Below are 21,582 nucleotides of genomic sequence, written 5' to 3'. Positions count from 1 at the left end.
AACCAACTCCATGCTGATTGCAAGCCTGACATGAACCTCGGTCTCACAACCCTGAGGTTATGACCTGAGCCAAAACTAAGAGTCAGCTACTTCACCAACTAAGCCATTGAGGCGCCCCTAAAGATGTCTTATTTATAGATAACAATTATGTAGGTAATTAATAGTTTAGATCTCATAAAACTTCAGTATTATAAAACTGCTCCTTCCAAAATAAACAGAAGTTTGGATATGTATGCAAAGGTAACACCTTCTAATTTTCTTATATGTGGTGAGAAGTAGGACCAGTAAACCAATTTTTCAAGCTGGAAACCTGGATTTTATCATAAACTAACTTTCTTTTCTTTTTTCTTTTTTTCTTTTTGTTTTTCTTTTCTTTTTCTCTCTTTCTCTCTCTCTCTCTTTCTTTCTCTCTCTCTCTTTCTTTCTTTTGTTTATTTTTTAAGTAAACTCTATGCCCAGTATGGGGCTTGAACTCATGGCCCTGAGATCAAGAGTTTATGTGGTCCACCAACTGAGCCAGCCAGGCGCCCCTAGACTTCTTTCTTTATACATGATATATTCTTGACTCAGGTTTAATTGTTTTTTTAATTTTAAGATTTTGTTTATTTGTGAGAGACACATAGAGAGAGGCAGAGACATAGACAAAGGGAGAAGCAGGCTCCTCACTGGGAGCCTGATGCAGGACTCTATCCCTGGACTGGGATCAGCCCTAAGCCGAAGTCAGACGCTCAACCGCCAAAGCCACCCAGGCATCCCAGTTTAATGGATTCTTTATCTGAAATAGCCCCTCCCTTTTCCCCTCCTTTTTATTCTTTGACTTTATAATCTAGTACAGGATAAAACAATAAAAATAGGAGCTTTCTATCTTTAGTCATTTGTGCCTGTGATACAATTCTTTTTCTGTAACATACTTGCAATAGTTATTTAAAAATTTTTGCCTACTAACTGGATCGTTTATGTGTTTGCTTATATTTGAGTTTTTTTTCTCTTGGTTCTCTGTCATAATTTCCTGCCTTTTTGTTGTCTTACAAATTTTGATTATATGCTGGACATTACATATAAAAGAAACTAGGAGCTGCAAGTAATGTAATTTTTCCCTCTAGACAAGATTTGAGCTTCTAGTAGGTGGAAGTAGATTCATTGCTTCAATCCATTCAGGAGTTGAGCTGGGTTAGGGCTGAGCAGCCACTTTAATTAGACTCGGTCTACCTCTGATTTATCTCTGTTCCTTAGGCATCACCTTTTTTTAGTCTTTTGACTTAGAAGTTGCCTGTTAACTGTTACCTCAATCCTGAAACACCAAGGGGAATTTAATCTTTTTCTTGAGAGGTTTGAGGTTAGCTCTTTAGTCTCTTAACCCTGTTAAGCTTCAAAATCTGGCAGATGTCTTATGGGGGAGACCTACTTGTGTTTGATGCAAGCTTTGTCCATCCCCAGGAACTTCCACAAAACCACAGAGATATTACTCTCCCTTTTCAGCCTGACTCCCATCTCCCTCCTTAGAGCACAGGAAATGTCATATGGGGGGAAATCTGCTGTATGTTAGGAGCTCCTATAGTTGGCAGTTCACAGTGCCAGTCCTGGGCAGCGGCCTAAAGCTCTGCTGGTTTCACTCTGGCCCTGGAGCTTTGAATGCCTGCAGGAAAGAAAGATCATCTTTCTGGAATTTAATTTTGTTCTTGTAGCTTTTTTCCTCCATCTCCAGAAACATGGTTTTTGGAATTTAGCCAGGCTTTTTAGTTGTTGGAGTAGGTAGGAGCTCTGGTTTTTCATGATTTCCAACATCCTACTCAGAACTTTGATACTCAGTTCAAACCAACTAACTGTCTGATTGGTCTGTGACTCAACAAAATTGTTATTAGTGCATATCAGGTATTGGTCATAGTAGTCAAATCATAGATGTGATTTATATCCATTAATTTGACTTCTGACAAGATACAATTTCTTTAAAAGTTTGACCAAGGTTGGGCCACTAGGTGGCTTAGTCAGTTAAGCATCTGACTTTACTCAGGTCGGGATCTCAGAATTGTGGCATCGAGCCCTACATCGGGCTCCACACTCAGCTTGGAATATGCTCCCTATCCCTCTGGCCCTACCCCAGTTTGTGCAGGTACTCATGCTCTATCTCCAATAAATGAATAAAATCTTAAAAAAAAAAAAAAAGTTTGACCAAGGTTTTATAAGAATAGACATGTTGAAAGTCAGAGTTGATTTAAGCTATAGCTTTTTAGTTGTATATTTTGTGTACAGGGACACCTGGGTAGCTCAGTCAGTTTAGGATCTGACTCTTGATTTCAGTTCAGGTCATGATCTCAGGTTTGTGAGGTTAAGCCCATGTTGGGGTCAGCTCTGGGCATAGAGCCTGCTTAAGATTCTCTCTCTGTCCTTCTCCTTCCTCTCCCTCTCTAAAAAACAAGAAAAGAATATCTTTTTTTTTTTTTTTTTTTTTTAAGAAAATCTCTTGATGAAAATGTTTTTACTATGTTCCTCCTTTTTTGCCAAAATGATTTTAACCTTTACTGGTGTCTTCTCTATTCTTTTTTGCCCCCAAAGCAACCTGTTGACAATTTTAATTTTTAAAAAGTAATTTCTACTTTATCTTAGTAAAACATGAATGCAAAGTCTTTTGGCCCTACTCTTTGCCAGGCACTAGGGCCTTGAAATATATTTTGAACAACAAAGATTCTTCATGGAACCTGTATTCTGGCTGGAGGAGACAAAACAAACATAATTTTTTTTAAAGCATAATAACTTAGAAGTGTGCTAGGTGATAAGGTCTGTGGAAAAAAATTAGAGGGCAGCCCCAGTGGCGCAGTGTTTTGGCGCCGCCTGTGGCGCACAACATGATCCTGGAGACACGGGATCGGGTCCCACAACGGGCTCCCTGTATGGAGCCTGCTTCTCCCTCTGCCTGTGTCTCTGCCTCTCTCTCTCGCTCTGTGTCTCTCATGAGTAAATAAAATAAAATCTTTAAAAAAGAAAAAAATTAGAACACTGTAAGCAAAGGAAGGGGAATCAAGAGTGCTTGGGTGGTTTCAGTTTTAAATAGGGTCATTGAGAAAAGGTGGCTTATAAGCAAAGATAGCTTTGCTTCAGAGATCTGCCATGAATAAGACATTATGAGACTATGATTTTACTTCGGTGTGTTACAAGATTTTATGTGTAAGATGGAAGTGTTTATATCTTTTTTTTTAAGATTTTATTTATTTATTCATGAGAAACACAGAGAAAAAGAGGCGGAGATATCAGGAAGCCTGAAATGGGACTCAGTCCTGGACTCCAGGATCATGCCCTGAGCCAAAAGCAGATGATGCTCAACCACAGAGCCACCCAGGCGTCCCTGTTTATATCTTTAAAATAAAAAGGCAAACATACTGATAAAAAATGAAAACATTCAGAAATTTTAAACCCCTTACAGTTAAACTCACGATTGAAGCCATAATTTTCTCTATATGCATATTCTAACATCAATAAAGTGTTTGTTTTTTTTAAATGATAAAGTGTTTGTGAGATGAAACTACACTGTATGTAATATTTTATAACGCATTTTTCAATTTAATATTGTTTTACTGCATATCAGTATAATTCCATAAAGTTCCCTTGTTCAAACCTTTTGGGCATGATTCAGAAACTTTCGGCGATTCAGAAATTTTCTGAAAGTTAAGAGTATACTTGTGTATTATGTATTTTCATAGTTCATTGTGTTATTTCTGGTAGCATAATCTTGTTTTCCTAGACTTAGTGACAAAAGTAAATAAGGCACCTCTTTTTTTAGGTACTTTTTAAGAATTGTTTGTTTTATGGGACTCTTCTGTTTATTCCTTTCAGAGAAAATTTGTCAAAGGATCTTTACCTGATATCTCAGATGGACAGTGATCAGTTCATCCCAATTTGGACAGTTGCCAACATGGAAGAAATAAAAAAGCTGACTACAGACCCTGATCTAATTCTTGAAGTGTTGAGGTGTATGTAAATCATACCTTTTAGCTTATTTTTAAAGTCAAAAGCTAAATTAAATATTCTTTTGATTTCTGATCATACAGGGAATTTTTTTTTGTTGGCTGTTTTTTTAAATTGTAGTTGACACATATTATTTTCAAGTATACAATATAGTGGTTCCACAATTCTATACATTAAGCTGTGCTCACCAGGCAGGGAATTGTTAACTTCCTATTTTTTGTTAATCTAGTAGTTCCAATAATTTATCTTTATTTTTACTGACTTGGTATATAGCCTCTCTATCAATTCTGCACTGTAGTGGTTCATCCTAATACCCACTTACTCAAGAATAAGCAATTAAATCTCAGTTTTCTGGGCTTTTAGAAAGTCATATATATGTATCGTTATCACATCTTGTGAATCATTCTGTTTTCAAACTTTTGAGCCCAAGTAAGAAGTACATTTTATACACATTATGCACACCACAAACCCACAGACAACTGAAATGGTAATTATTCAGATAAATACTAAATACTTGGAATTAACTTTTTTTTTCCTAAATTGATTCCACCACCTGTTAAAGAAGTGCAGTCTGTAGTGTGACAAATAACTACTCTAAAGTTTGATAAAGAATTTGAGGTTCTAAGCATATTTAATGGTGTTTGTGTCTTACAGTCTTATATCAGTATTTCTTGGTAATCTCTCTTAGGAAAAGTATACCAAAGTTTTAACTGCTTACCCGAATAAAGGCAGATCTTCACTTTTATATGAAATGTGTCATTGAAAATGTTTAAAAGTTAAATATAACAAGTCCAATAATAGACTTAAATGAACATAGAGGCTTTCCATTCTCAGAGGGCTAAAAACATTTATGAAATCTCTAATTGGTTTGTGCAGTGGTTTCTTAAAACAACCCAGTCTTGTCATCAAAAAAAAAAAAATCAACCAAGAGATCATTGGAATCCTCCACCTCTAAGGGCTGGAACCTAGTACTTACACCCAACTTTTCTTCCCTGTTTCTTCTATTCTCACTACTTACCTGTTCAGAGAGAGATATGGCATATTATCTCTCTGAAGAGACTGGAAATAAAAGTTTTCACTATGTGGTACTATCTTCATTAAATATTTCCTCAAAGTCAGCATCTATAAGATGGCTTCTCAGTGTCTGTAATAGTAGGTAAGAATAAATATGTTAAAATCAAAGGAAAATTACAGTCATTTGAGTTTAATTCTTGGTTTAAGTGCTTCTTAAACTTGAATTTTAAGAATTTTTTTCACATGTCAGAATGCAGTTCTGTAAGCCAGTCATAAGAGTGGAGTGCAAATACACTAATTTTTGTTATCTCCAGAAATCCAGAATTCAGTAAACACAGGGTAATTACCTTGTTAGCTATGTATTATAGACTCCTAAAAGTTTTTCAACCCCAACACAGTCCCAAGACACAAAGTACGTGCCCTGTATATTCAAAGAATAACATTTGACAGTGTTTTTTGTGTATTCTCAAAATATTTTGTTACAGCTGTAATCTTTGGTTCTCCAATTTAATTTCTTTAAGATATTAACTTCTGTTAATGTATTCACTTGGAAACAGAAATGAATAATTTTTAATGGCAATATTAACATCTTTCCTTGTCACTTTTGGATGAAACGCTTTTTTAAATTTCAGCTTCTCCCATGGTGCAAGTTGATGAGAAGGGTGAGAAAGTGAGACCAAGTCATAAGCGTTGTATTGTGATTCTTAGAGAGATTCCTGAAACAACACCTATAGAGGTAAATTATTAAGCGTTGTTAAAGATGAGTGTGTTCTTTAACTGTTTAAATTGAGTATAAACAAGGTATAAATCAGTGCCCTCATATCAGTTACTGTGAATAGGATAAATTTTGTTTTGTAAACTCTAAAACACTGGAAGAATGGTACAGAGGAAGGAGGAAGACATAATTCCATTTTCTTAGAATGATAGACTGAGTATTGCAGTGTTATTAGTTGTCAGTTTATTGATTTGAATGGCAAGCAAAATATAAATAGGCTCTTTTGAGAACTTGAGGATTCATATGAAAGAGTAAACTTAGGAATAAAGGAAAATAAGAATCAAGACTAATTCTCTTGGCTAGCAAAAATAAAGCAAAATTGCAGGCATAAAGATGGTGTGGTACAGGTACAAGAATAAAATAACATTTGAATGAAACAATATAATCCAAAAATAGATGCTTATATAGTAATGTATGTATAACAACATTTATTTAATAATTAGGTTTAACCAAGTATTGTGCAGTATACTTTATGGTTACTTAAAGCCTAAGGTTTTGTTATCTCTGTTTCACAGATAGAATAACTGAGCCTTAGTATGGTTAAATAACTTGCTTAAGGACACATGGGCTGTTTAAATGGCAGAATCTGAGTTGAACTTGCTCTCTCTGATTCCAGAGCCCATGTTTCTTAACCAGTAAACCACAGAACTTTACACTGGTTTGCCATGTTAATGATAATAAGTTAGAGGGACACCTGGTTGGCTCAGTGCTTGAGCATCTGCCTTCAGCCCAGGGCGTGATCCTGGAGTCCCAGGATGGAGTCCCACGTCGGGCTCCCTGCATGGAGCCTGCTTCTCTCTCTGCCTGTGTCTCTGCCTCTCTCTCTCTGTGTCTCCCATGAATAAATACATAAATAAAATCTTTTTTAAAATGATAAGTTAGAGATGAAGAGGAGTAATAACTCCTCTTCAGTAGTAACTGATAGTAATTGGTCAACCATTTATTATTTTATTTTTATTTTTTTAAAGATTTTATTCAGTTATTCATGAGAGACACAGAGAGAGAGGTAGAGACACAGGCAGAGAGAGAAGCAGGCTCCATGCAGGGAGCCCAACGCGGGACTTGATCCTGGGACTCCAGAATCACGTCCTGGGCCGAAAACAGGCGCTAAACCACTGAGCCACCCAGGGATCCTCTGGTCAACCATTTAAAAAGAATTTTTAGACTCTTGCCACCTAACAAATTTGGCACATTAGTAGTTAATCGTTTTGCCCAGAGTCATTCAGTATTAACTCTCCAGAATGAAGATTTCCTAAACTTAGAAGCAGTGAGAAAAATTAGAAAAGAAACTGTCGCTAGATAGATCTTCTATTTAAAATTATGAACTATATGTCAAAGTAACAAATTAAAAGGAAAATCGCAGAATGGGAAGAATTTTGCATTATTAAGAAACAGTATAGGATATATGAGCCAAACTGCCTAGGTATTTGAATTCTAGCTTTTACCTGTTAGCTCTGTGACCTTGGATTCAATACCTAACCTCTTTTGCTTTGTTTTCTCTGTCTGTTAAATGGGATATTAAATACGTAACTCATTAAATTTGTGAGAATTAAGTGAGTTAATATATAAAGAACTTAGAGCATTATTTGGCATGTAAAACCAATCAAAGTTTAGGTAATATTTTTATAGTTACTGTAATTTACACTCTGAATGCATAAACAAGTCACACATGAAAAGCAGGAAGGAACAAGGCAGCAACATACTGTTCATTAAGAAAAAGTGAAGGAAGTGCAGATGACTAAGATAGCTTGACAAAGATTATACAAACGAATCAGTTCATTATTCATTTAAGAGAATTAGAAATATTTGGAGTATATCTGTGGATTTTTGAAGGTAGAGATTGGTGGGTGGCAGTCTAACAGTTCCACAGATAGTTCTACAGAAATGTAATTCTGGACTGGATGAGCATTTTATTAATTAAACTTGGTGATATTTCACCACTTCTATAGTGTCACAAAACTCAGCTGGTTGCCTATGTATTTATTTCAAGTAGTATTTGACCCAAGCAAATATCTCTATAAGTAGGGACATTCTTCTTTTAATTCAGTGCAGTAAAAATTTAAGGGAGTTAAAATACAGGTTAGACTTCACTGTCATCATGTTGATTGTCCCATCAGCTTAGTAATTACCTTTTTAAAAATGGATACCTCATGGTAGTTTGGTATTTTATGGGGCATTTTAACCTGATCAGATTGTTTATATTTGGGAATTACTGGTTACTACTGAATTTCTCCTTGAACTCAAATAGGTATTAGACAGAATGGAGTTCGGAAGCATACAAATCTGAGTTTGAGTTCTTCTTTGTGACAGTGTGAGTAGGTTAAACAATTTGAACTACCATTTCCTCAGTTGTAAAATGGAGATGATAAATCTTTTAAACAGAGTTGTTTTCATTGTAAATCTATGTCTCCTGCTGCATGAATGTAATTTCAGTAGATGTTTCTTTTCCCTCTATAACCATTTAGAAATGCTTAATGTTGACTTCCAGTTATTTTCTTTCTTTTCTTTTTATGAACTATTTTCAAGCTGTGAGCTGTTTACATAGGTTTGAGTTTTTTTGGTAATCCTCCTTTTTGAAATACATGTATTTGTTTTAGGGTTCAGTTATGAAATTTCAGTTTCAATAATGGAAAAATAAAGATACCTTTGCACAGAGTTCATGTTTGTGACTCTGATATAGACAGAGCAACCTGGATTGAATGAGGTTGAGAAAATAACTGACACCTAGAAAATGTTAATGGAGGACCTTTTTCTTTCTTTCTTTCTTTTTTCTTTTTTTGGATAATGGCAGGTCTAGAGAGATTTTACCAGTAAGGGAAATTTCACTTGCCACTAAAAGTGAAACGCTTCAGTTTAGCTGATCTTAAAATTAGATTCTATCTCAATCATATACAAAATTTACACTAAAGTTTTCTCTTTTTTTAGGAAGTTAAAGCTTTGTTCAAAAATGAAAACTGCCCCAAGGTGATAAGCTGTGAGTTTGCACACAATAGCAACTGGTATATCACTTTCCAGTCAGACACAGATGCACAGCAGGTGAGAAGAAAACTTTTCTTCTGATTTGAAGTCTTGGTGGCAAAAAAAAAAAAAAAAAAGTAATGGTATATTTTAACTGAGAAATATATGCTTACAGCAATATTTGTGAAGACTGTTGATCACCTTGTTCACCTTTTTGGTTTTGTTTAATTGGTGTCCTTTTTGATTGTGTTCTTAAAGCCTTTACAGTTTCAATTTAAGAAGTTTCCTATTGATAAAAAGCACAATTTTAAAATTAAAAATTGGGAACCATGTACTCAGTAGTTAGTATTAGTATATACATACTAGGCCTGCAATAAATATATAACTTCTTTTCTGATTTTTGGAATTTTGACATTAATGATTTTACTCTTACATGTTGTCATATCCAACCTAAAGAGAAGTAATATTCGCATTGAAACAAAAACAAAAATATCTCTAATAGCATTTTAAAACTGCTCACTGATTGGTTGGTTGATTTTTGAAGTAAACTATACCTCCAGTGTGGGACTCAAAGTCATGACCCCGAAATCAAGAGTTGCATACTCCACCAACTGAGCCAGCGAGGCACCCCACTGATTTTTTTTTTTTTTTTAATTCTTCGTCTTAGAAAGCTGTCTGATTGAACCATTCTTAACTAAATATATAGTGATATTTTGGGTCTGTTGGGTTTTGTGCATTTTTTCTGCAATAATCCATAGTAGCTAATCTACAGTAAATTTGAATTTTAGCTGAGGTGTTTTTACATTTTCATTCCTTACCACCTGAATAATGGAATTGATTTTAGAATTTTTTACTGTTTAGCTTGGAGATAGTTACTAAACTCTACCAAACTTTTAATAAAATAAAATAAAGATGGCTTTGGGGCACCTGGGTGGCTCAATGGTTGAGCATCTCCCTTTGGCTCAGGTTGTGATCCTGGGGTCCTGGGATGAAGTCCTGCATCAGGCTCCCCACAGGGAGCCTGCTTCACCCTCTGCCTATGTCTCTGCCTCACTCTCTGTGTATCTTATGAATGAATAAATAAAATCTTTAAAAAAAAAAAAGATGGCTTTAATGAAATGTTTGAATGCTAATAAAAGCTCCTTTCTGCTTTGTTAACAGGCTTTTAAATACTTAAGAGAAGAAGTTAAAACATTTCAGGGCAAGCCAATCATGGTAAGAAATGTTTGTAAGTAGAGGCTAGTGTGAAGCCAGAAAATTGTTGTTGCTTGTCTGTTTGAGAATTTAAAAAATACATTTGGATATTTTATAAAACCTGTCATGATTTCAAAGAAATTTCATATGATGAGCTAGAAAATTAGTTGATAGGGTAGCAATTCTTTCCAAAGGCCTACCTTTAGACTGCATGAAGTTTTAGTTAGATGCTCATTGACAACATGAAAGATAATCAAAATGAAGAGCAGGAATAATTTTTTAGTAACAGAGGTGGAAAACCTTCCCTATACTGTCATCCTCATCTCAAAATTAATTGTGTCACCATATTGACGTTCATCCGTTTGGGAATCTGGGAATTCTCATTGATGACACCTGCTCATTGTCTTTACAGGTCTTACTTTTTCTCAGATTCAGTGGAATCTACCTTTAAAACTTCTTTCAGGGATCCCGGGGTGGCTCAGCAGTTTAGCGCCTGCCTTCGGCTCAGGGCGTGATCCTGGAGTCCCAGGATTGAGTCCCACATAGGCTCTCTGCATGGAACCTGCTTCTCCTTCTCCCTCTGCCTGTGTCTCTGCTTCTCTCTCTCTCTCTCTTCTGTGTGTGTCTCATGAATAAATGAATAAAATCTTTAAAAAAATAAAATAAAACTTCTTTCAATTATGACTACTATTGTTTAGGCTTGAACAGTTGGAGTAGCCTTTAATGATTAATGCCTTCAGCTTTCCCCCAACTTTTCTGTTCTCCAGTTGTTATCAGAGCTACCGTCTAAAACTGAATCCTAAGGCACCTGGGTGGCTGGGTCAGTTAACATTGACTCTTAATTTTAGCTCAGGTCTTGATCTCTGGTTGTGAGTTCAGGCACCACATTGGGTTCCATGAATCCCCAGCATGGAGCCTACTTTAAAAAATAAAAATAAATGCATAAAATAGAATCCTTAACATTCGCTTACTTTTGATACTCTATTTATTCTAAAAACTGGACATATTTAAATCTCATTATTGATGTGTGGCAGGTGGTATTATTACTTTCTATAATTAAAAATGAAGAGACCTGTCATTTATTCTATTTCCTCTGCTTCTCCCTATAATCCCTCTCTCCTACTTGAGGCTATAAAGATCTTCTAGGTCTTCTAATAGCTTTGAAGTTTTGTATGTCAGATTTACGTCTTTGATATATTTGGAATTAATTATCACGTACAGGACATGATAGGAATCTAATTTTTTTCCATGTATGGAAAGGCAGTTATCTCAACACTTAATAATTTGTTGAGTGGTCTATTTTTCCACAACTTGTGTGTAATGTTGCATCTGTCAGGTCGGCTTTAGGTTCTCTATTCTATCCGTCTTTATTGAGCCAATATCAATATGTTTTTTTTCAATTTATATTTTATATTTATCAATATAAATATGTTTTAACTACCATAGTTTTAGAATATCCTATGTCCTTATGCAAATCATCCCTCCTTACTCATACTTATTAAGATTGTCTTGGTTCTTCTCAGACCATTTTTTTCTGTATGACTTTTATCATTTCTTCCTTAAAGTAATTTTTGTTGCTTTCCACTTCTCCTTGGTAGCTTAATGATCTTTTTAAAAAAATGTCACTGCCCCCCCCCCGATTAATTAATTAAAATAAAAACATCACTGCAGGAACCTGTCTAAATTCCTTTATTATGTCTAATGAAGATCATCTGGCAGAGAGCATGTCATCTACAAATAATCATTTTGATTATTCCTTATACTTCCCATTTCTTAAAGCTGATTGCTTTTTTGAAATCTTAAATGTAGTATTAAATATATATATATTTATTTTGATATTATATTTATTTTGATATTTTGATATCTCTCTCTCTCTCTCTCTCTCTCTCTTTCTAAGGGTGCCTGGGTGGCTCAGTTGGTTTAGTATCTGCCCCTTGATTTTGGCCCAGGTCGAGATCTCAAGGACATGAGATGGAGCCCTGCATTGGGCTTTGCGCTCAGTAGGGAGTCTGCTTCTCTGTTTCCCTCTGCCCTTCCCCTGGCTTCCTTTTGTGTGCAAACATTCCGAGCTCTCTTTCTCTCTTTCTCTCAAATAAATAGATAAATCTTTTAAAAATATATGCATAGATATGTTTCAGTATAAGTACTGTTGTCTGCCATTTTGGCTTTTGTTTATGGTTCCTTTAATTAGCCATCACATTGCAATGTTCTTGCTAGGAGATTTACAAATTCACATTAATTTTTATATCATTCATTAAAACCAAATGACCTAAGACCCAGAAAGACAGGTGCAGGAGCCAGAAATCATATTCCAACCATTGATCCTGCTTTCAGCCACAAGCTCTTTGATCTTGGGTATGTCAGGTTACCTCTGAGGTCCTGGTTTATTTCTTTGAAGTGTGCATGCTTTTCATTTCTGAAATTCTGTGATTCACAAACAGTGATCTTGGAGGACAAAAGGATTAAATGACTAATATTGTCCACCTGTTGATAATTTCGTTAAGACACAGTGCCTCATCATGTTTTAATTTTCTTTTTATGACTGAGAATATTAAGTTTTATTTGGGTGTCATAACTGATAAATATTACAGAACATGTCAAATAGAATATATATTTATATATTCCTTTTATATGTCTATTTCAGAATTTAAAGTGTGAAAATACTTGCATGTTCTAAAAAACTCAAACAGTATTAAATAAAGAATAATTAATTCAGTCTCTCTTTCCCAGATTCCTTCAGTCCTTTCCCCCAGAGGTGATGAGCATTTTTCTATAGCCACCTAGGAATTTTCTTCTCTACATGATAAAGAATGTACAGTAGACATCCACCTCCTCTTTTCATTTAATAGATCTTCAAGATCTTTTCATTCACTGTTATTTCAAGTATACACACAATATTGTTCATGCACATCACGATTTAATTATCCATTTTTCTCCGTGAGTGAGCAGTGATTTATTTTTCTAGTGTTAGGAACATCGTGTCTTACATTTTTCTTTGGGATTTTTTTTTTTTTGTAGTAGAGTACACATATATACAATTTACCATTTTTTTAGCATTTGCATTTACATTGCTGTGCAACTATCACCAGTATTTGTCTAGAATTTTTTGCATCATTCCATACAGAAAATCCATGAAACAATAACTGCTTATCCTTCCACTCTCTAGTAATCTTCCTTCTAATCTCTGTCTTTATGAATTTACCTATTTTAGATACTGCAGTTAAGTGGAATCATGCAGTATCTAGCCTTAGATCTGGTTTGCTTGTTTTCCCCGTTTTTAAGATGAAAACTGGGGTTATTGATTTGAGATCATTCTTTTTAACAAAGGTGCTTATAGCTATAAATTTCTCTCTTAGCACTGTTCCCTGCATCCAATAAATTTTGATGGATTGTGTTTTTGTTTTCATTCATCTCCAGTTCTTTTTTTTAAGATTTTCCTTATTTATTTGAAAGAGGGAGAGAATGTAAAAACACAAGCAGGGGATGCACCAGGCGGGGGGGAGGGAGAAGCAGACTCCCCACTGAGGAGGGATCCTGATGCAAGGCTGGATTTCAGGACTCTTGGGATCCTGACCTAAGCCGAAGGTAGATGCTTAACCAAGTTAAGCATCTACCTTAACCACCCAGACACCCCTCCAGTTATTTTCTAATAACTTCCTTATCATTTTTTTTTTGACCCATTGGTTAAGAACATGCATTGTTGAATTTCCACATATTTACTAATTTTCCACTTTTTCTTAATTACCAGTTTCATTCCAGGATACTTCGTATGGTTTCAGTCTTTCTAAATTTGTCAAAACTTGCTTTTAGCACAACGTATAGTTTATCATGGAGAATGTTCATGTACACTTGTGCAAAATGTATGTGGTGTTTGGTGTACTGCCTTATTAGTTCAGATTGGTTTATAGTATTACTCAAGTTCTCCATTTCTTTTTTTTTCTTCCCTGACAGGGATTTTTTTTTTTTAATTTTTTTTTAATTTTTATTTATTTATGATAGTCACAGAGAGAGAGAGAGAGAGAGAGAGAGGCAGAGACACAGGCAGAGGGAGAAGCAGGCTCCATGCACCGGGAGCCCGATGTGGGATTCGATCCCAGGTCTCCAGGATCACGCCCTGGGCCAAAGGCAGGCGCTAAACCACTGCGCCACCCAGGGATCCCCAGGGATTTTATTTTATTATTAGTTTTAATTCCAGTATAGTTAACACCCAGTGTTATATTAGTTTCAGGTGTACAAGGTAGTGATTCAGTCTTATACATTACTCAGTGCTCATCATGATAAGTGTACTTTTAGGGCAGTCCTGGTGGCACAGTGGTTTAGTGCCGCCTGCAGCCCAGGGTGTGATCCTGGAGACCTGGGATCAAGTCTCACGTTGGGCTCCTTGCATGGAGCCTGCTTCTCCCTCTGCGAGTGTATCTGCCTCTCTCTCTCTCTCTCTCTCTCTCTCTCTCTCTCTATGTCTCTCATGAATAAATAAATAAAATCTTTAAAATATATATGTGTACTTTTAATCCCCTTCATCTATTTCATCCATCCTCCCACCTACATCCCTTTTGGTAACCATCATTTTGTTCTCTGTGGTTAGGAGTCTGTTTTTTGGTTTTTCTCTTTTTTTCTTCATTTGCTTTGTTTCTTAAATTGCACATATGAGTGAAATCATGGTATTTGTCTTTATCTGACTTAACTCACTTAGCACTATACTCTCTAGATCCATCCATGTTGTTGCAAATGGCAAGATTTCATCCTTTTTTTATGGGTAAGGTTCTCTATTTATTGCTCTTCTGTCTCATTATTTATTCTTGAAAGACAGTCATTGTAGTCTCTATTGTAGCATTGTCATTGTCTTTTTCTCCTTTCACTTCTGTCAGTGTTGCTTTATTTCAGGCTCTGTTGGCAGATGCATATATTTATATTTGTTTTATCTTTTTGCTAGATTGAACTTTTTTATCAGTATATAATGTCCCTTGTGGCTTGTAACCTTTTGTAACTTAGTCTGTTTTGCCTAATGATATAGTTGACCCTTGAACAACACGAGGGTTAGGAGTGCTGACCTGTCCTTACCCAGCATTTGAAAATCTACATACAATGTTTGACTTGCAGAAACTTAGAACTACTAGCCTACTGTTGTTGGAACCCTTATAATAACAAACAGTTGATTAACAAATATATGTTGTATATTGTATGTATTGTATTCTTACAGTAAAGTAAGCTAGAGAGGGCAGCCTGGGTAGCTCAGCGGTTTAGTGCAGCCCTCAGCCCAGGGCCTGATCCTGGAGACCCTGGATCGAGTCCCACGTCAGGCTCCCTTGCATGGAGCCTGCTTCTCCCTCTGCCTGTGTCTCTGCCTCTCTCTCTCTCTCTCTGTGTCTGTCATGAATAAATAAAATCTTAAAAAAAAAAATAAAGTAAGCTAGAGAAAAAGTTATTAAAATAAAGGAAGACACTTGGGTGGCTTAGTTGATTAAGCGTCCAACTCTTGATTTTGGCTCAGGTTATGATCTCGGGGTCATGAGATTGAGCCCCAAGTTGAGCTTTGTGTTCAGCAAGGCTCTGCTTGAGATTCTCTCTTTCGTTCTCCCTCTCCCCTTCCCCTAATTCGAGAGTACTGTCTCTCTAAAATATATAAAAATCTTTTTTAAAAAATAAAATAAAGGAAGAGAAAATACATTTACAGTACTGTACTGTATTTATTGAAAACATGCATATAAGTAGACACGTGCTATTCAAACCTGTGTTGTTGAAAGGGTCAACTGTATAGACATCTTAGATGTATTTTGGTTACTATTTACTTGGAATGTCCTTTTTCATCCTGTTACTTCCCATTTCTTTGATTTAAAATGAATCTGTTATAGATAACATATAGATGGATCCTGGTTTGTTTTTTTAATTCAGTCATAGAATTTAAGCCATTTAAAGTAATTACTGATAAGGAAGAATAATTCTTCCATTTTTAGTATTTTCTGTATGATTTTCATATTTATTTTCCCCCTCAATTTTTCTTTTTTTCAAGATTTTATTTGAGAGAGAGCAGGAGAGGGATGGGGGAGGGATAAGAGGAAGAGGGAAAAGCATACTCCCTGCTGAGCAGGGAACCCAAGATAGGGCTTGATCCCAGGACCCTAGATCATGACCTGAGCCGAAGGCAAATGCCTAATAGACTGAACCACCCAGGTGCGCCCCTACCCCCCAACTTTTCTATTACTGCCTTTTTTATTTCCTTCTTTCCTATTCTATATTTTGTTAAAGTGTGTGTGTGTGTGTGTGTGTGTGGTTCTCTTGGGGGTTAAAATAAAATTTATAAAAACCTCATGTGAATAATGCTTAGTTACAATAGTATTCAAATACTCTGCTTCTGTACTTCTGTTTTATTCATTTCTCATTTGTCTTTTAAATTTGATAAGAGGAGATCCCTGGTGGCTCAGCGGTTTGGCGCCACCTTCGGCCTGGGGCGTGATCCTGGAGTCCCGGGATCGAGTCCCACTTCGGGCTCCTTGCATGGAGCCTGCTTCTCCCTCTGCCTGTGTCCCTGAGTCTCTCTCTCTCTGTCTCCTGAATAAATGAATAAAATCTTTTTTAAAAAATAAATAAATCTGATAAGAAAAAAAGAGTGGGGTGCTTGGGTAGCTCAGATGGTTTTGCGTATGCTTTTGGCTCAGATCATGATCCCAGGGTCCTGAAGTCGAACCCCCCACATCAGTCTCTGTGCTGAGAAGAGGTTCCTGCTTCTCCCTCTTCCCTGCCCCCCTACTTGTGCACATGTACACTTTCAAATAATTAAGATATTTTTTTTTTTAAAAAAGGGATGTCTGGGTGGCTCAATGGATGAACGTCTCCTTCGGCTCAGAGCGTGATCCTGGGGTCCTGGGATTGAGCCCCGCGTCAGCCTCCCCACAGGAAGCCTGCTTCTTTCTCCCTTTGCCTGTGTCTCTGCCTCTCTGTCTCTCATGAATGAATAAATAAATAAAAATCTAAAAAAAGGAATTATATACCAAAAGTATAATAATAATCTCTTTTATGTTTACCTATGTAATTATCCTTACCAGTGTTCTTTATTTCTTCTTATGGCTTTGAGTTACCCTTTGGTATCTTTATTTCACCCTGAATAACTGCCATTAGCATTTTTTGTAGGATAGGCCTACTGATTTCCTTTACATTATTTTGTTCCTACGTTTTTTTCCTGATTACTCTCAGGTTTGTAATCTCAGGTTTGTAATGGTTTCTGTTAGTTCATTGAACACCTTTAAGATAGCTGGTTTAACATCTTTGAGCAGTAATTCCAATATCTGGGCTTCCTTTAAGGGGTGGTTTCTATCAAATTCTTTTTTTTCCTGTGAATGGGTCATAGTTCTCTGTGTGTTTTGTAATTTTTTGTTGAGAACTAGATGTTCTGAGTATTAATTACCTTTAGACACTATTCTGCCATTTTTATACATTTTTTTGGTCTATATATGCAAATATAATTTTAGGGTAAATTCCTAGAAATGAAATTGCTAAGTTGAAGAGTTTATGCCTTTGTTTAATAGAATTAAATTCATACTAGTATTTTTATTTCTTTTTTTTTTTTTAGGATTTTATTTTATTATTTATGAGAGAGAGAGAGAGGCAGAGACACAGGCAGAGGGAGAAGCAGGCCCCATGCAGGGAGCCCAATGTGGGACTCGATCCCAGGACTCCAGGATCACACCCTGGGCCCAGGGCCGGTGCCAAACTGCTGAGCCACCCAGGGATCCCCTTTTTATTTCTTTAAAATGTGGTTGATTCTGATTTTTCTACTTAGGTTTATGGCTGTTTTTCTATAAAGATTTTCTTAACGATTTGTGATTATGTAAGTGTTTAGAGATTAGTTTTATCAGATGTGACTGTTACTGTGTTAGTGGTACTTCTGTGGAAATTTTTTTTTTATAGCAAGTTTGTAAGACTGATAAATCTTTTTCTTTATGCCTTTGGATTTTGAGTCTAGTTTAGTTAGCTAAGGCCCTCTCCAGAAAAGATTATTTTTTAGTCTGTTTTTAAATCAACTTTACTGAGGTATAATTTGCATAAGATATTTGTTTTAAGCATAAATTTTTATTAGTTTTGGGTTTTGAGGTTTTTTGTTTTTTTTTTTCCAGTCTCCAACCATCCACAACCACCAATCTAGGCAGTCACTGATCTGCTTTCTGCAGCCATAGATTTGTCTTTTCTGGAGTTTCATATGAATGAAACTATACAGTATATTCCCTTGTGCTGGACTTCTTTCACTTGCCATTATTTTAGTGAACCATATTATTGCATGTATTGGTAGTTCATTCTTTTATTGCCAAATAGTAGAAATGTACTGTAGTTTGGTTAGTCTCTTTTTAAATCTTTTTTTCTATTTTAATAAAGTTTGATTGTTGGTCTTACTATGAATTATAAGAGTTCTTTATAATTCCTGGATATAAGTTTTTTGTCAGGAGTGTGTTTATATTGCAAATCTATTTCCCCTAGGCTGTTACTTGCCTCCTTGTTTTCGTAACAGTGCATATTTGAAGAGCAGAAGTTTTGGAGGTTTTTGTTATTGTTGTTTTAATGGAAGCGTAGTTGATGTACAATATTAGTTTCAGGTGTCCATTGTAGTGATTCAAAATTTATATACATAGGAAGTGATCACCATCATAAAGCTAGCTACCATCTGTCACCATACAAACTTGTTACAATATTTATAACTACATTCCATATATATCCGTTACATCCCCATGACTTAACTTATTTTATAACTGGAAATTTGTACCTTTTAATTTTCCCCTATTTCATCCATCCTTCCACCCTATTCCCCCCTGGCAATCATCAGATTTTTATCCTGAATAAGTGAGTTTCTGTTTTGTTTGTATTGTTTGTTTAGATTCCATATATAAGTGAAATCACCCAGTATTTTTTCCCTGACTTATTTCACTTTGCATGATATTATCAGTGTTGTGGCAAATGGCAAGATTTCGTTCTTTTTTAGAGCTGAATAATATTCCTGTGTGTGTGTGTGTGTGTGTGTGTGTACAATGCTTTCATCTATTGATGGACACTTAAGTTGCATTTATATCTTGGCTATTGTAAGTAAGGCTACAGTGGACATAGGGATTTTTTTCAAGTTAGCATTTTTGTTTTCATTGGATAGTATGCAGAGGTGGGATTGCTGGATTATGTGGTAGTTGTATTTTATTTTTTGAGAAACCTTCATACTTTTTTTCCATAGCAGCTGCATCATTTTGCATTCCCACCAACAGTGTACAGAAGTTGCCCTTTTCCCCATATCCTTACCAACATTGTTACTACTTTTTTTTTTAAATATAGCCTTGTGACAGGTGTGAGGAGATAACCTCATTGTGATTTTGATTTGCATTTCCCTGATGGTTGGTGATGTTGAGCATCTTTTCATGTGTCTGTTGGACATCTGTATGACTTCTTTGGAGAAATGTCTCTTCAGGTCCTCTCCCTGTTTTTTAAATTGTTTTGTGTTTTTTTGATACTGAGTTGTGTGAGTTATTTATGTATTTTGGATATTAATTCCTTATCATTGTTATCATTTGCAGATATCTTCCATTCAGTGGGTTGCCTTTCCATTTGGCTGATGGTTTCCTTTACTGTGCAAAAGCTTTGATGTTGGGCAGCCCTGGTGGCGCAGCGGTTTGGCGCCGCCTGCAGCCCGGGGTGTGATCCTGGAGACCCGGGATCGAGTCCCACATCGGGCTTCCTGCATGGAGCCTGCTTCTCCTTCTGCCTGTGTCTCTGCCTCTCTTTCGCTCTCTCTGAATGAATAAATAAATAAATCTTTAAAAAAAAAAAAAGCTTTGATGTTTGACATAGTCCATTTGTTTATTTTTGCTTTTGTTTCCCTTGCCTGCGGAGACACATCCAAAAAAATATTGCTAATACTGATGTCAGAGAGTTTACTGCCTTTGTTTTCTTCTAGGAATTTTTTATTTCTGGTCTTATATTTAAGTCTTTAATCCATTTTGAGTTTATTTTTGTATGTAGTATAAAAAAGTGGTCCAGTTTCATGATTTTGCATGTTAGTTTTCCCAACACCATTTACTGAAGAGACTGTCTTTTCCACATTGCATATTCCTGCCTCCTTTGTCGAAAAGTAATTGACCAAAGAGCAGAAGTTTAAAAAAGAAAAATTAGGGGCAGCCCCGGTGGCGCAGCGGTTTAGCACAGCCTACAGCGTGGGGTGTGATCCTGGAGACCCGGGATCGAGTCCCACATTGGGCTTCCTGCCTGGGGCCTGCTTCTCCCTCTGCCTGTGTCTCTGCCTCTCTCTTGCTCTCTCTGAATGAATAAATAAATAAATCTTTTAAAAAATTAGTGTTTAATTTTAATAAAATCTGTTTTTATATCTCACTTTTCTTTTAGGGTTCATTATTTTTGTCTTGCCTGAAATCAATGTCTTCTCTGTTCATGAATATTTTCTTTGTGGTTTCTTCTAGAAGTATACTTTGACATTTAGATTATACTCACATTTAGATTTTATGATCTACTTCAAGTTTCTTTTGTATGTTGTGAAGAGTCAGGGTTCTTTTTCAAAATGTACATACATTTGTTCCAGCATTACCTGTTGAAAAGATTCTTGGTCACTTTGTTAACTATTTCTTGATCGTATATGCTTGGTCTATTTCTAGACTCTGTTCCATTGATCTGTATATCTTTAAATCAGTTCCCTACCGTCTTGATTACTGTAGCTTTATGAAAAGTTACAAGATCAGGTAATGTCTTAAGTTCTCAAATTTTTGACTTTCCAGAATTACTTTAGGTATTCCAGGTCCTTGATATTTCCATAGACATTTTCAAATCAGTTTGTCAGTTTTACAAAAATGCCTGTTGGGATTTTGACTGCGATTTCATCTAATTTGGAAAAATCACCACCTTCATTATATTTAATCTTCTGATGTGCCTCTCTAAAGTTATTTAGGCTTTTGGTTTCTCAGCATTGCTTTCTAGTTTTCAGTGTACAAGCCTTTGCCTATTTTGTCAAATCTATTAATATTAGGTAAGAGAAATAATCATTTTTGTTTGTTTGGGACTTTGAAATTTTGTGTGTATTTGTTGCATTGATGTAGTCCACTTAACCAATAAAAATCTCCTTGTAATTCTTTTCCTAAATCTATAAAGCATATTGTATTAAATGTAAAAAAACCTACTTGGAGCATATTAACATGACATATTTACTACTTAATACTCTTCGATACGGTGTAAAATTAATTTACAGTATATTGATTTCTGCTTTATAGGTACAGTGTATACAAATACAAAATGGAAATATTGTAATTCTGTTCTTTTTTTTTTTTTTTTAATTTTTATTTATTTATGATAGTCACACAGAAAGAGAGAGAGAGGCAGAGACATAGGCAGAGGGAGAAGCAGGCTCCATGCACCGGGAGCCCGACGTGGGATTCGATCCTGGGTCTCCAGGATCGCGCCCTGGGCCAAAGGCAGGCGCCAAACCGCTGCGCCACCCAGGGATCCCTGTAATTCTGTTCTTAAGAAAAGTATTAATGGAGAGTTACTTTTATTTTAAAGTAGTTAAAATATGGGATCCCTGGGTGGCGCAGCGGTTTAGCGCCTGCCTTTGGCCCAGGGCGCGATCCTGGAGACCCGGGATCAAATACCATGTCGGGCTCCCTGCATGGAGCCTGCTTCTCCCTCTGCCTGTGTCTCTGCCTCTCTCT

The 21,582-nt window shown here is 36.0% G+C and overlaps 1 protein-coding gene across 11 annotated transcripts in view; it reads left to right on the top strand.

Annotated features, from left to right (window-relative positions):
- Positions 1–21,582, top strand: part of LARP4 (La ribonucleoprotein 4) — a 220,491-nt gene that overhangs the window by 176,045 nt on the left and 22,864 nt on the right. For all 11 annotated transcript variants that reach the window (XM_049102820.1, XM_049102819.1, XM_049102818.1 and 8 more), the window contains 4 exons: positions 3,829–3,965; positions 5,607–5,710; positions 8,675–8,785; positions 9,869–9,922. In XM_049102820.1, coding sequence (XP_048958777.1) covers positions 3,829–3,965; positions 5,607–5,710; positions 8,675–8,785; positions 9,869–9,922 — 406 coding nt within the window. The remainder of the gene's footprint in view (positions 1–3,828; positions 3,966–5,606; positions 5,711–8,674; positions 8,786–9,868; positions 9,923–21,582) is intronic.

This window comes from Canis lupus, chromosome 27 (assembly GCF_003254725.2).
Source record: "Canis lupus dingo isolate Sandy chromosome 27, ASM325472v2, whole genome shotgun sequence".
Classification (NCBI taxonomy): domain Eukaryota; kingdom Metazoa; phylum Chordata; class Mammalia; order Carnivora; family Canidae; genus Canis; species Canis lupus.
Note: the sequence above shows the minus strand (reverse complement) of the source record. Positions and strands in the feature narration are given on the sequence as shown.